At 40.7% G+C, this 15,932-nt stretch overlaps 1 protein-coding gene across 1 annotated transcript; it reads left to right on the top strand.

The window, feature by feature from the left end:
* Positions 1 to 1,535: 1,535 nt before the first annotated feature.
* Positions 1,536 to 15,212, top strand: LOC117401283 (PDZ domain-containing protein GIPC3). Its single transcript, XM_059015260.1, has 6 exons — positions 1,536 to 1,846; positions 5,488 to 5,673; positions 6,051 to 6,231; positions 10,258 to 10,370; positions 11,116 to 11,197; positions 13,922 to 15,212. The coding sequence occupies exons 1-6, from the start codon at positions 1,547 to 1,549 to the stop codon at positions 14,071 to 14,073; spliced, it is 1,014 nt and encodes a 337-aa protein (XP_058871243.1). The 5' UTR covers positions 1,536 to 1,546; the 3' UTR covers positions 14,074 to 15,212.
* Positions 15,213 to 15,932: the final 720 nt, after the last annotated feature.

The following is a 15,932-nucleotide window of genomic DNA, read 5'->3' as shown; positions in this document are numbered from 1 at the left end:
ACCCTGTGGAAGTTCCATTCAAGATGAAACAACTGCCATAGGAAATATTTTAATTTCCTCTGTTACTTGTAGACAGGGATGGAAATAAGACTCCTATTGCATAGCAGTTTCACCCATTCCAGGTTTTACTACAAGCTTGATTAGCCACAGTGTATACAGTAGGTAAGCTCAGGGGTGTCTTAAACACCTAGTAAAACCAGGAATGTATCAGACTGCTTTGCAATGGGAGTCATATTCCCATCCCTGTGTAAGTAAAAAGCCCTGGTCCTTTTAATATAGAAGACACATGCAAATGAAGAGGAATAAAATTAATTTAGGGTACCTTTAACATTAGCCTTCAGTTCAAAAGCAGTCAGTTAAGTTTTGGTTGGTCCAGCGATCAAAAAGATAGCAGAGATTAAAAACCGAGGAGTAAAGTTACCACTTTCTAACCTGTCATGATGCATGTAAATTGTAGCGGTAGTTTTCAAGCAGCTGTAAAAGTGGAAATAACTATATTGCAGGTCAGAGTTTTACAGGTGAGTGGAGTGACATCACAGTAACGCAGGGGTCAGTACAGTGGGTGAAGCGCTTCCACAGGGAATAGCCCAGGCATCCACCTGATATTTACTCAAGAGACAGCGAGCATCCGATCTGGAGAGCAGAGCCAGAGGGATGATGTGGGTGTCGTGTTGCAATGGTTTCATATTCTATCATCCTGGAATCACGCTTGAAAGAACTAGGCAAACTTCCTCTGACAGAAGACCTTCATCACGCGGAGTCGCTTATCCGGAAAGCCTAGCTCGGGTTTGAATAAAACATGTTAGAGGGTTCATGACTGTCGCTGTTGTGCTTTTAAAGAAGGCAAAGCTAGGGGCTTGTGTAACAACGTGACACAATAACTTGATGTGTGTATTTAGATCATTGTATGCACAGTATTTTATTTTCTCTCTTTAAAATGTGTTGTTTTTGGTGTAGAAACCTCCTTTCTGCATGGGAGGTTGACCATGAGTGTCTGGAAGTACAAGACCCTTTGTACCGGTGTGGAAAGACAACTGGTAAATTCTTTAACATATTTTAAATTAAGACTGTGTCAATACAAAGCAAATGGATCCTATGGGAGTTCCATTAAAGGTGAACTAACTTTCACAGTAAATATTTCACTTGTAGGCAAAAATTCCCGTCTTATACACCCTTGTCCTTTCGCGAGTTATTTAAACACTGAAATATATAGCCATGCAATTCTCCCAGTCTCTTGTTGGCTTCTTTTAACAATACTCTTAGAAATTAAACTTGAGGATTGACTGCTGGGACTGACAGTGTTTGGGGTTATCATTATTACCATGCAGTGCGGCATTGTTCTTGCAACGTGTATGCTTCTGTTGGTGTTGAAGAATTCTGCTCCGGATCTCAAATAACACAAACAAGATCACCTGCTCTCCAGGTGTTGGGTTTCATCTTGCAAGGATCACGCTACGCTGTATCCCCTTACCTGCTTGGGGTTCATCATTAATTCAGCAGGCAGGCAGGCGGGCTGGCTGGCAGTTTTGTTTTCCACCGAGGCAGGATGCTGCAGGGGTCTAGGAGGAAGCAGGGAGCACCAGGGCAGTTGGAGCCGATGCTGAACGGATCATCCCAAGATCATCCCCCTATGAGCCCCCAGGTCCAGGTCCAGGGGTCAGGGGAAAGGGCCCCGGCCCCAGAGCCTCCACCGTATCCTCCACCTCCTCCTCCATGTACCAGGCCAAGGCTGGTCTTCCACACCCAGCTCGCCCATGGCAGCCCTACGGGACGCATCGAGGGCTTCACCAACGTCAAGGAGCTGTACGCCAAGATCGCAGAGGTTTTTGACATCTCTCCTTCAGAGGTAACTAGCATCACAATGCTTTATCTGTGTGTTTCTGTTCTCGGCAACCGATTCCAGAAGTGACGCTATGGAGCAATGGTAGCGCTAGGGCAGGCACAGAGGTATTGGTAGATTACTTTAGTTTTATGACATAACAATGGTGTGGACCAATTCATTGGCCATATTGATACCAGTATGCAGCATACGTTCCAAGGTAAGGAACCAAGTCAAGTAGGCTATCGTTTCAGCTACAGAAGGAGGTGCGTTTGTGCGTTTGCTGAAACGTTTGTCTGGAGTTCTGCCTTGGAATTTTGATGAAGTTCTGGAAGTTGTGTTCTGCTGACGGTTCTTTTAGGACAGCACAGTAATATTACAATGGTATTTACAAAACTGTTTCAAGGAACCCTTAAACAATCCATCCTTCTCAGTGAAGCTTTCTTTCGTTCTCTGCTTCCCCTCTTTCTTTATTTATGATGCAGTACTGCGAAGCAGCAGCTCGCTTTCAGGCTTGTCCTAGTTATAATAACGCTAGGCACTGCTAAAAACGGAAAACTCAGGAACAGCACTTTTAAAACACAATTGCCTTACTATTAATATATAGAGAGCTTGCAATTATAGCACCCGGTTCTAACTGCTCCCAAGCCACTTTGTTCATATAATGTTTTATTTATGTCGTTCTGTTTGCAATTTCTAACAGCACACTTCCTGCCTGATCACTGTTGCTAGGGCCACTTGAAAAGTTAGATGCACAGAAACTATCCTGGTAAACGCTGCTGTGTTCCACAATTAGGTTCAGTTGTACAATAATGTATTCCTTGGCGCAGGTTCACTTGCTGTGCACTATACTTTATCAGAAAGCCTTGTTGACTGTCCCTTTTGTCAGCCAAATTAGCTTGCTTTCCAAAAATTATTTCTTAAAGCTTTCTTACTGCTCACAACCGGAATACCAAAATCTCCATTTGGTGTTTTTTAATTGACAGGAATAGATGATTTTTTTTAAAAACATGGGCTAACAAGATAGCAGCCCGCTTACATATGTAAAAGCTGTTTTCAATAATTAAACATGTTAATTATACAGTGAATGCAAGCCCAGGTTTTATTAAAATGAACTCCGTGGAGGCTATAGATTAATTAAAATACAGTATTACACAATGCTACAGCTGCAGAAATCCTATAACTATACAAGTATGGTTTAAGAATCAAAGAAGCTCTATCTAGGGCAGCACACTGTATAGAATATCACTTTGTGTTTTAAACTTGGGTGGCAGTGAATGTGAATGTGGTGGCAGGATGTTTCTCTCCACTTCCTGTCTGACTGTTAATAACAGTACTGACTGTTCCCAGAATAGCTGAGTCCTACTGGGTCAGAAAATTCACCATCTGGGCCAGTTAGTGACACTGGGTACCTGGATAGTCTCTGATTTCAGCAGGCTGGCCAGCTGGAGCTTTTTAATGCCCAAAGCTCGTTGTGCAGCAATAACATTTTTTTATAGTCATGCGTTATGAAATCGGTTCATTTTTAGCTTTCCTTTACTGTAAAGGCTGTAAATCTTTGTTGATTTAAATTGCAGTTGTACCTTTTGGTGTAAATATGAGTTAACTTTTAAACTGTACAGGAACCAATAAAACATGTTTTATTGGAACCTGATTTATCTTAGATCTGTCTGTCCCATACTGAAAATACTTTGTTTTATTTTTTGATACATTACTACTGTAACTCATATTTCATGAAAAAAATCTGTACAATAAACTTTTAGGGGAAAAAAAGGTTTTGTAATTTTGAATATCCTCTTAGCCTGCTCTGAGCTAGGCTGTGCCATTTAAGGGTTTTAATGAAACAACACAGACAATCTGTGATCTCAGGTGGAAGGGAGTCCAGTCCAATGCAGCATATTGAGGTTGAATTTATTGGTTTGTTTGACTTCATAATAAATCTCTACTCATTGGCGTGGCTTTTTTTTTTTAGCCAAGAAGGATGGACAGCTCATTTTCTAGTCATTTGTTTTAAGTTCAAATGATGACCTGCACTGTAGATTATACATGTGCTGGTCACTTTTTGTAGTAATATTTAAATGTTTCAAACTGCTATCATGATTATTATTATTATTATTATTATTATTTATTTCTTAGCAGACGCCCTTATCCAGGGCGACTTACAATTGTTACAAGATGTCACATTATACATTATTTCACATTATACAGATATCACATTATTTTTACATACGATTACCCATTTATACAGTTGGGTTTTTACTGGAGCAATCTAGGTAAAGTACCTTGCTCAAGGGTACAACAGCAGTGTCCCCCACTGGGGACTGAACCCACAACCCTCCGGTCAAGAGTCCAGAGCCCTAACCACTACTCCACACTGCTGGTCAGTTTGGACGACTGGGGTTCGGGTTAGCAAGGGTCTACTATATTCAGACCTAGCTCTTCAACCAGGTTAGTAACACACAATACACAGCGTGCAACGTGGGTAGATTCAGACACTCAGAACTACAGTATAACTTTGTGAATTATGATCCCATATATCATGACGCTCCACAGTAGGATGTAGAACATGTCTGGTGCTGACGATGTTTTTCTTGGAACTGCCTGTGCAAACAGTGCATCATTTAATAACGAATGTGGCTTCAGCTGCTGTTTTGAAAGGGAGAAGGGCTGGAATTTCTATTGGTGTCATTACATGATGAGAATGTATTTAACACCTTAACTTCCAACCATTTTCTGTCTAGCAATAATACAGTGTGCTCAGATATCCACTGCAAAAGGTGAACAGCACCCTGCAATGCCCATTGCTGTGTCACACGTGATGCAATGCTCAGCCACCCCTCGAGATTTTTAAATTCAGCCTCACAAGACAGAACTTTTCACATGCAGTATATTATGTGTTGTCTAGTTACATAAATAAGGTAGCTTTTCTCATTTCAGAAATGCTTGGGCATTACAGGGTTAATACATGCATTTAAAAGAAGAACCAAAAGAGCCTGTTATAGTGGGTCTACAGGCACAACTGTAGCATTGTGCAATCTGGGAAACAGAAAATGCATTGGCAGAAACCGACAACTTGCGCAATGTGAATATAAAGGGTGGAACGACACCTTAACACAGTGGCTTCCCTAAATTAGTTAAGTGAACCAGCTAAGGGTTAGAAGCAAGGGGAACGGAGCAGGTCAGAGTTGAGACCTACTGCACTGATGGCCCAATAGCACGCGGTGCAGGTCACAGTATAGTATACTTACGGTAGCCCTGATGGACTGCTTTGTACACAAAAAATAAGATCAAATGATCATTAATAATGGATGGCTATTTATTTATTTATTTTTTTGTTAAACCCAGTAACGCTCCTGTATTTTTGTATGGAGTAAAACCATACTTATGTAACTTCATTCCTTGCGCAGAATACTAAACGCAAAACGCAAAATGTATTGCATGTGAGCATGCTGGCTTTTTTATGTCACAGTATGCTACAGAGTTTCTTGCACAGGGCTTTACAGGAGTAAAGGTGATTCCTGAATGAGATTAGTGTTCATGCCAATTCTAAATCCCATGTATGGATTGGTGAATCATGTGCTGGTGCAGCAGATATGTCTTGCCTCTGAGCCTGTATTGCTATGCGTGTGTATCCCTGATTCCATCTTCCTGCTCTCTTCCCCCTTCAGATCCTGTTCTGCACCCTGAACTCTCACAAGGTGGACATGCAGAAGCTCCTGGGTGGCCAGATTGGGCTGGAGGACTTCATCTTCGCCCATGTGAGGGGAGAGACCAAGGAGGTGGAGGTGACCAAGAGTGAGGACGCGCTGGGACTGACCATCACTGACAACGGCACGGGGTACGCCTTCATCAAGGTACAGGCAGGGGGCGCTTCTCTCAACTGGTCATACCCTGGGTTTCAGCAATGTGCCACATTATTAGAAACTTTCTTACTACTTCTGCTGTATTTGTATTATATGAGCAGTCGCTATGGCTGGTTTCACAGACCCTGATTAGCAGTAATCTCGGACTGACTTATGTTAACTTAGGTAAGGTGGTTTAGGAAAAGACCTGACGACTGTGGATGCGATGCGATAAGACACAAGAGGCTGGTGAATTAGCCTGCTGTGTCATCTTCAAAAGTTGTTAAAACTCATGCTGCTAATTATTATGGGCTGGAGTTAGAGTGTAATTGTTTTAAGTTTCTGTGGTATTATCACCCCCCCCCCCCCCCCCCCCCCTCCACACCCAGAGGATAAAGGAAGGCAGCATTATAGACCATCTGAAGACAGTCTGTGTTGGCGATCACATTGAGGCGATCAACGACCAGAGCATAGTGGGCTGCAGACATTACGAGGTTGCCAAGATGTTAAAGGAGTTACCGAAAGCAACGCCTTTCACCCTGCGCTTAGTGGAACCGAAGAAAGCCTTTGGTGAGTGTTTTGATAATCATAATGCATATCGGGCAAAAATTTTTTTTTTTTTTTAAAAAAGCAAATACTTAACCAAGCGTTTTCTGATATACATCAAGCTGGAATCATTAAAAGAAAGAAATAACCATGCCCCCATAACATCATGACAGGAACACAAACGTGCCCAGTGCTGTGCAGACTGAATGGGCTGTGCAATACTGGACAAGGGCTCCCCCTGCTGCTTCTGTTGAGTAGCTGTCAGGTGAAAGAATTATACTGTGCAGGTCTCAGCTCTGATAATCAACTATCTTTATTGTATAAGCCTAATAATTGTCAGGTCCCCTTTTTCTTGAATATTTAGGTGTCTTTTTTTGTGGTTTTTACTTTATAATTTATCCAGGGTATGTACAGTAGTGTGCAAATGTATATTATAAAAATACAGTATAGTATATTTTCAGTATATAGTAAGTATATATATATAAGCAAAACAGATTTAAAGACAAACACTAAGGCTGTGAAGCTGCATGCTAGAGAATGCAGTCTATAGGTTGTCCAGAAGGTGGCACCAATCAGTTACTATGCCACTGAACAGAGTCCACGCCAGGAAAGAAAATTCCTGGAAGTGAAAACAAGTGTGTGCTTTAGAAGGAAGGGCAGGTTGGACCGCACTTCCTTTTAAAAATAGAACTTACTGTAACACACTTTGTCTTCTCGTAAATTAAGCTGAAATAAAGTTATATTTCCGGTAATTGCAGGCCACTGCTGTGTCAGGGCATTAATAAAAGAAAGCGATTCAAATAAGTGTCTAAACAGTAGAAAGATTGAACCAAAGTGATTTCCGTTGCATAGGTACAAGCAAAAAATCTTCTCCTATTCAATCAGACGTCTTCAGATACTTTGTTTTATTTCCAAACATTGGAGATAAAATCAGGCCTTCTGTCCAAGTTTTTTGTCTTTAATCTTTATAACAAATGTAAGCTGATGACTTGCATATCCTTATTACCATTTATAGACTTAATGTGCTTAAAAAAAAAACATTGAAAAAATATTAAACAGATATATTTTTATAATGAAAAATGGAACAGGAGTGAATACTACAGGGATTCCATAGCGGTTTGATCCGTTCCTGGTTTTACTAGGAGTTTAGTAAGACACACCCGAGCTTGTTATCTATACACTGGGGCTAATGAAGCTTGTAGTAAAACCTGGGAAGGGTGAAACTGCTATGCAATAGGAGTCTTCGTTCCTTACCTGTATTCAATCTATATTCTCTATTTACCGCAAACCCTGCTCTCTCCCTGTCTCTCTGCTGTTGTTGAATCTGACATTAATGACATAATGTTTAGAAGATTGCCAATATGATTAGGGAAAGGCCGCATCACATTGTGGCATTCTCTCAGCATCTTTAACAAAATGCATTCCACATTACCGCATGTTTACCTTAACCAAATAAACACGAGCTAGAACTACAGTAACTTTAAATACCGCGAGAATAACTTGCAGGGTGATGGTATTAGTTCCGCCGTATTGCTGTCGTATTACCATTGCTGTGAGTAAAGATGTGTTTTTAATGAGGAAAGACATGCGTTGCGTTTGGTTGTTGTTCAGCTAGTTCTAGTTTCTACAAAGTGATTGATTTCTTCTTGCCTAGGGGGGAAATGACAAACAGGATCTCTTCCAAGCGATTCTTTTCCTTTTCGGTTTTCCCTCAATTGTGAAATAGGAGACCCCCCCCCAAGGTGATTAACCCTGAATGATGCATGCAATGTTTTAGTTTGATTTCTTAAACCATCTGGCCACTTACACTGTGATGAGCTCCTTACTGATGTATACGTGACCTGCTCAGGAAAGACCCGGTCAAAGTATTTCCCTTGTCCCGCACTCAGTCCTCTTTCTTAAGTGTTAATGGAATGATCAGGTGCCAGAAATCGAGACCATTATATTCCTGGAAGTTCTGAGGCTTATTATAAACTTTACTGGTCGTCTCAGACCAGAACCATGTAGAGTTCTCCTTATCCCACAGCTGCAATAATATTGAGTAATGTATTTACCACGTGGCGGATTGTGTATTTTGACAGTTCCTTTAACTTTGTCCTAGTTTGTATGACCCAGCTGGTGTAATACACAGACAACCCTATTCCAGCAGTACTTGCGATTTTTAGAGATGGATAAGCAGAATAACCTTAACATATACACATGTGTCAGAAGTTGAACTGGATGGGGTTTTTTTGCAGTAAATCAGCCTTCAGATCTTAAGATCTGGCTTAAAAAAACGGTTGTAGCAGTCCAAAGTTTATACCTTCTATAAATATTTGAGTCCACTTGTTAAACATACTTCTTCAGGAGAGCTGTGTTGCTCGTCACTGTTATTACATTCCTGTCAATATCGGTACCAATCTTAAGAGAAAGTTGGGACCCACTGAGTCTAAAAGAAGCTCATTTCATTGACCAGATTTTCCCTAATTCCCTGAGCATTCTGAGAGCAACCTGTTCCCTATTGTTCACTCTGCCACAGCCTGCGAGGTTTTAGTCTTCAGCTTGACTATTCTGCACTAGGATTGTAGAGCTATGCGGAGTTTCAGGCAGACAAAAAGTGACCTTTATTTATTTAATCAAAAGACTAAATAAATAAATCCTATATTTCAGTCTTCAGATGGTCTGTGGTTTGTTTAGGTCATGTCAAGAGTGATTGATTGAACGTCATAAATACACTGCAGTGCTGCCTGAGGAAAACCTGTCCCTGCTGCTTTTATTGCTCATTTCACACTTCCTACGACGATAAAATTTGAAATGTTGTGTTGCATTTATAATTAAGATAACAGGATATCTGAGGATGAATCTGGTTAAGTACACTCTGCCAGGCATGGCATTGCCTTGGTTACAAAATCATAGGGACGCTGTTTGATAGGAAAAAAAACACCCTGAACCGATCGAATCGATGCAGGGAAGATGATGGCTGCAGAGGATGTTGAAATTAGGAAGGATTTCCAGCAGGTCTCAAGGGACCTTTTATTAGGAACACATCCTGTGGAAACATAGCATTAGAAGTATGATGCAGGGAACCGGAGACTAGGCGGTTTGCACCACATCCAAAATTGGATTGCATTATGTATTATGAAATCGACGTCCAGTCTTAAATGGGTGTTTGTGACAAATCTGAATCACCCACTCTTTGTGATTTTTCTTTTCCATGGCAATATGAGTCATCCCAGCCTTAATGGATGATGCGGTTTCTCTCTAATTGGATAAATGTCTAAAGGGTAAACTTGACCTTGCAAATGTTGCATGTGAGCTTTTCATGGGGTTGGTTGAGGGGAAAAAACAAAAGGATTTTTCTGTGAGGAAAATATACTGAATTTTTTTTTTTTTTCAAACCAGTGCCAGGCCTTTGTGCATCACTGTACTTCCTTACATAATACCTTATGTATGTTATTATTATTATTATTTGTTTATTTAGCAGACGCTTTTATCCAAGGCAACTTACAGAGACTAGGGTGTGTGAACTATGCATCAGCTGCAAAGTCACTTACAACTACGTCTCGCCCAAAAGACGGAGCACAAGAAGGTTAAGTGACTTGCTCAGGGTGCCACAATGAGTCAGTGGCTGAGGTGGGATTTGAACCGGGGACCTCCTGGTTACAAGCCCTTTTCTTTAACCACTGGACCACACAGCCTCCTGTGTGTGTATGCCAATGCTCATAGACTAACAACCCGTGGCACTGGGAGATGAGAAGCATACATAGCTGGCATAATGTCGCTTGGCTTGGAGAATATCCAAACTTTCTGTTTATCTATCGGACACAATAAAAAGCATGCCTGTAGTGGGCACCATTGAAGTTCATTTGCGCACATCACACAGTATAAATGAACCCCTGAAGGTATCGACCTCCTCTCAGCATTATTATTTTTGTCTGAACAGGAACCTGATCAGTACAGTCGTAGCTCATCAGAAACTTCAAACTGTCTTGGGGTTTATAAAATGATCGGCACTGCTCATGTGTCGGGTCTCATGTTCTCTGTGTTTAAAATCCACGCTGCTGTCGGCAGATATGATCGGCCTGAGGACCAAGTCTACAAAGTCAGCTGGAGAAGGGAGGATGGGCAGCGGCAGAGAAACTCTGCGGCTGAGATCCAAAGGGTTGGCAACAGTGCAGGAAGCAGTAAGTACCCTTCCCCTCTCACAGTTGAGTGTGGACATCAGGAGACAGATCCTGCCAGATCTCAGGAGCCAAAGCAATCTGGGTCACTACTCTCCTTATTGGCAATGTGGGACCTTCAGGTGGTACAATGTAGGAATTGCTGTATTTGTGGACATCAAAGATTTCACCCTGTACTTGTGTGCAAGTGGCCTTGCGCTGTAAGAGACGTGATTAGAAAGTATAGCTGAAGGTGTGCTTTGATTTAGTTCAGGACAGGGTCGAACCTTCCATTGAAAAATTGTTAATGTTTTTTCTGTGTGTGAGACCATCTTCAGGAACAGGGGTTTGATTGACTGAGTGTGACTTAATAGAGTACTTTAATCACATTTTTTCCAAATATTTAAAATCTGTTTAAAATCCTCTTATGTGTGTTCTGTATGGTTCTCTGTTTCTGATTAGTTGATTATTTGCCAAGCTTACCGACTGGCTGATTGGTGGGGAGGTTGGGAAGCGTATTAGTGTTGCGCTGTGCACTGCAGCCTGTAGGTGAAGCATTGTGCTCTGCAGGCTGTGCAACACTGATATGCTTCCCCAGCTAGAGGAGTCTTTTCAGAAGCAGTGTTTGCTGGAATAGTTAGTAAGAATGGCAAATAATATTCCAAGCAGAAACCAAACATTGGGAATTATGCAGAACACGCATAATACACGGAACGGGCTCATACACTTTAATGTTGTGTCATTAAGAGCTGTTGTTTCACCCTTGCAGCCTAGCGAGTTTGAAGAACGAGCCGCCAGGAAGGTGGACGACCTGTTGGAGAGCTACATGGGGATCAGAGACGTGGAGCTGGGTGAGGAAAAAAGACAAGCGTCTCAAAATGGAAAAAGAAAACCTTTGCTTTCTAGCTCCATCTTTGGGTCGGATTTGTATCATGCCCTTTTTTCCCTTCTCTCTGGCTTCTGTTACTCCAAGTTATACAATTCTCTAAATCTTCCTTGTCCTTTGTACCTTAATTAGATCATCTGTGAAACCAGCCTTATGTGCATGAGATTGTTTCAGCTGTTGCCTGTGGTATGCGCTCATGGTTTATTTTAAGTGGCTGTACTCTTTATAATTCAAACAAAGGTTTCTTCATCAACAAAATACATTGGAGAAGTGCCACAGCACACTGATGAATGAGGCTGTTTATTAACGCTACTAACATCTTGTTTAGTTTAGAAGAGCAGGGGACAAGTGAGCTGAAGAAACGCAGACCAGGACACGCTTTAAAGAAAGAAAAATAAGTAGACTATGTTACGGCAACTAAGTATGCATAACATCATAACCGTCAGGGCTATTAGATTATGGCTTTGTTTTTAAGTGCACCTCATCCAATGAGCAGAGCTCCTTTTTTGTAAAAAGCATGTCTCAGGGGGACTGTTCCCGTTCTTTGCCTTGAGGGGTACTGGCATTGGGGTGGAGTCAGAATTAAGCACGTGTCCACTGTCCCATGCAGAAAGGGTAAAGGGACACATTCTGGAAACTTCTCTTTTGTAGAATGGCACAGAAAAAAACAAAATGTTTATTTGGCGGTACAGTTGTTTGTGACTCAGTTATAAGGTCCCTATTGAAAATTGTTGGTTAATAGTTTTTGCGGCTGGTACAAGCGCGCACGCCTTTAGTAGAGCACGAAAGATCCACCTGTAGATTAAGAAAGCAGCTGTCCAGCTCCCTCCCTGTCAACGTTTCCATTTCCAGAGGCATGCTTTTTGTCTTCCGGGAGTTTGAAAGCCTCAACAACCCTTTTTGCAGAAGTGTCCCTAGAGAATGCTAGGGGGGGCGGGTCTTCAGAGTAGCTTTAGAAGCATCCGTTTGGACAGTGAGTATCAACAGATATGGTGCATGACAGCTATGGCAGGAAGTGAGCTCCCAGAATAACATGACATCAAATTGGCTTTGGCAGCTACTGTGTGTGCTTGAGATGAAGTGAAACTAGCCACATGTGGCTAAAGCTCAAATTTAACCTCGACGTTTTCCATATTATTTTGTGTTGTGCCGCTGTGCACTATACTACAGTGTGGTTCACAGCTCTGCATCCATTTGCATGCTACCCTCATATGACTGTAATAGGTCATTGTGGCCCACCCTATGTAGATACAGTACTAGGTATAAATTATATTTTCTGGCACCACCTAGTGGAAATATTTTGTTAATTACACTATTTGATATAACTTGAGCAGTTCAAATCCACTCCTGTCCGTTCAGGTTTTGTTTTCTCTTGGTTGTATAGTGGAGAATATATTAATATTATATTCATTCCTATATTAATTGCTATATTCATTCCTGTCTGCGGTTTGTCGTGTAAAATATCCTGCATTCAATCAGAAGCTCATCGTAATTCATCGTAAGTTTACCAAAACTGTCTCTGATTGTGTTGACAAATATCTGACCTTGCATTCCCAAATTCCCACAAGACATTTAGTTTTATGCAGGAGAATTGCAATGCTGTTTTCGTGAAGGACAGCCTTCGAAAGGAATGCTTTGAAGAACATTTCTGTGCTGAGAAACGACAGACCCGAGGCCTTGGCGATGGGAAACCAGAAAAGCATTTGCATGATTTGTAATTGCATGGATGTGTCGCTTGTTTTCCTGGCAACAGCAAATCACACAGTCCTTAAACAATCTGGATATGTAACATAAGAACATAAGAAATTCAAGAACGGGGGAAAGGTCATTCAGCTCACCTATGCTTGCACGCTGTGGTGCCAGCGTGGTCCGCGTAGCACTCAGGAGAGGAAAAACCCTGTAAATTAGTGAGGCTGTTGTAGGACTACAAAAGGGAAAACTATGCAGTGCTTGGTATGGTGATGCTTAAAGAGCCTTACAAGCTGAGTTAATACTGATTAATAATACATAGTGAAGATTTCCATTAGCTGTGATTCTCGTGGAACAGTCCCATCAATGCCCAGAAATTAGCATGTCTATTATTATTGCAACGTTATTTTTTCCATGCATATCGAATCCTTTGTTGGTGCAGTTTTGCTAATTTTTAAGGTCTACTTTGCATTTATGATTTTAATGTGAACGCCATCTTTAAACAATATTCTCTTTTCATATTTATCCCCATCTAATAATGCGAAACAACATGGCAAAGACTGTGGGTTAGATTCACAGAGTGGTTTACTCCAAATCCTCACACATTAGCTCAACTGTGTCATAAAGACAAGCGCAATAATTTTACCATACCAGAACTGAACAACTTTTAACGTAGGGCTTGTAAATTAGTATGTTGCTTATTTTTAGTTTTAGAATTTTAATTGGTGTTTTGTTTTTTTTTTCAATCAGAAAAAAAAAGAATTTCAGGTAAAAAGCATTCGAAAATCTACCCCTGTGTATCTTGTTATTTTAGTATCTAACGTAGAAGATTTTGAGTTTTAACAAAATGTTACTTAACTGTTGCTAAGAAATCAAGTGCAACTTAAAAATAAAACAAATGTTGGTCCCGACGTTTTGCCAGCTCTAATCATTCTTTGCTATTGGCAATGCTGTAAGCTCACAAGTGTAATTGTTTTTTTTGTATATATTTCTCTTTCAGCTGCCACAATAGTGGAAGCAGGGAAGGACAAGACGACGCCTGATGACTTTGCACAGGCGCTGGATTCAGTTCTGGGGGACTTCGCCTTTCCAGACGTGTTCCTCTTTGATGTCTGGGGGGCGATACGAGACGTCAGGAACGGGGGGATTTAGGGGGGACAGGAAATCTGCAGCACCGGACACTATTTCACTATTTGTAATATTAAGGCACTCATGTTCTTTAACTTTAAGCAATCATTTTCTTGCGGATTAGATTGTATGTTGTTTTTTCGTTTTCCCACGTCAACACACCCTCCTTTAAAGTGCAGTTCACTAGACACTCCATGCTGAAGTGCTGATGTATTGAGAATGTCCAGCTGTCAACGCTTTGAGGACCAGAAGCAACTGTGTTTCCCCCAGGAAAGAAATCTGCATTGTTTTCTATTACATCTTATATACAGTAAATATATTTACAGTACAACTATTCTTGTGCCTGAATTTGAAATGAAATGAAGGCTCTTGGTACTGATTTGTTTATTTGTGTTTATTTTTTGCTGTGGTTTTGGCTTTTAGTGTGTTTTATTTATTTCTTATTTTGTTTTATACATTTATTGACCTGGTCCTGCTAAATATACAGACTTGACCTCCAGTTCAATCATACTTTATGTATGAAATTTTCTACATTTCTTGTGTAACCGACCATCTTTTTCATTCGAAAAGCCAAACAGTTGTTTTCAGAAAGTATTTCCATCTTGGTGGCCCATTCTTTATATAATCCAAAGTGCTATACTCAATAAAAGTTTCTTGTAAGCTTGCTGATTAAGGTTGTATGTGATATTTGCTGCATGAGATCAATGCAGTTACTGTAAACCCTCTGTGTTGGTTGTGAGCGTTGCATCAAACTTGTACCCTGAACTATTCTTTAATTGTTTTGAAAGGCGTAAGCCATGTAAAGTTATAAAACGAGTAAGCAATGCACATACATTAGGCACAAAGAACCAGGCTGCAAGCTGAGCTTTATAATACGTCTCTGGTTAAATCATTAACTCCTAATAAATTATGTTCCTCGTGAAACAAGACTGTGGTATCTGTCAGTCTAACAGCCTAACTGCTATTCTGTATGAAGACCTGTTTTGTTTGGCTTCTGTTGCGTTGGTAATAAAAACACCCATATGATGCATTGTTTCTTCATCTCATTACTTGTGGACTGAGTTTATGAGCTGGACTGGCTCTGTTCCTCTTTCTCTCGTTGCCGCACGCAGTGCAAGCCTCTGGAGCCCACAGGACCTTAACGAAAGCAAGATGTTGCAGCGAGGTTGGATAATTGTGTTTTTTTTCTTCTTCTTAAAAGACTGTACACTCTGTCTTCATTCATCACATGCCCGAAACCAACGTTGGACATCTTCCAATAAAACAAAATACCAGTTAATTTGTTTTCTTTAATTACATTTAATTATGTAACTGTGTGTTTGTGTTGATTAGGGACTATCAATGGGCCTAAAATTGATGTTTAAAAACATATTCACAGTTTATTCCAGACAGAAAGCTTGATGATAAATGATAAAATGATATTTAAAGCGTTCAATCAATGCAGCTTGTATCTGTTGAATGCCGGATGTTCTCGGTCAAAGATTCTCGTTTTCCCATCATTGGCATCTGTAGCAGGACAGCATCAGAAATAAGACTCAATGAGTCAGGAAAAGCTGCAGTTAAGCACGTAACTGGACTTTAATACACAAACAGAACACAAATAAACAAGGGCAAGGGGAAAAAAAAAGTTTAAACAAAACAATACTAAAGACACATTGAAGTCAGACTGGGCAGTCGCCTTCACTGACCAATACAGAATATCCACAGAACACAGTCGCACACACAAACATCTTCTCAAGAGTTTTATACAGTGAAAAATAACAGATGGCTGGCACTGGTAACTTGCCACGTATTTCCTTAGGAGAATGTTTTACAATGCATCATTGTGTACAGTACAACAGCTAGCAATACATATGAACTCTTCTTGGAGGCTGAAATATAAA

The sequence above is a fragment of the Acipenser ruthenus genome, chromosome 49, assembly GCF_902713425.1.
Source record: "Acipenser ruthenus chromosome 49, fAciRut3.2 maternal haplotype, whole genome shotgun sequence".
Taxonomy (NCBI): domain Eukaryota; kingdom Metazoa; phylum Chordata; class Actinopteri; order Acipenseriformes; family Acipenseridae; genus Acipenser; species Acipenser ruthenus.
The sequence above is the reverse complement of the archived record's forward strand: the minus strand, read 5'-3'. Positions and strand labels throughout refer to the sequence as shown.

What these genes read in the sequence shown, in the direction of transcription:
- LOC117401283 (XM_059015260.1), top strand. Translation starts at nt 1,547, where the DNA reads ATGCTGCAGGGGTCTAGGAGGAAGCAGGGAGCACCAGGGCAGTTGGAG. An exon ending in CGGGGTACGCCTTCATCAAG is followed by an intron (nt 5,674 to 6,050) that starts GTACAGGCAGGG and finishes CTCCACACCCAG; the next exon opens with AGGATAAAGGAAGGCAGCAT. An exon ending in GATCAGAGACGTGGAGCTGG is followed by an intron (nt 11,198 to 13,921) that starts GTGAGGAAAAAA and finishes TTTCTCTTTCAG; the next exon opens with CTGCCACAATAGTGGAAGCA.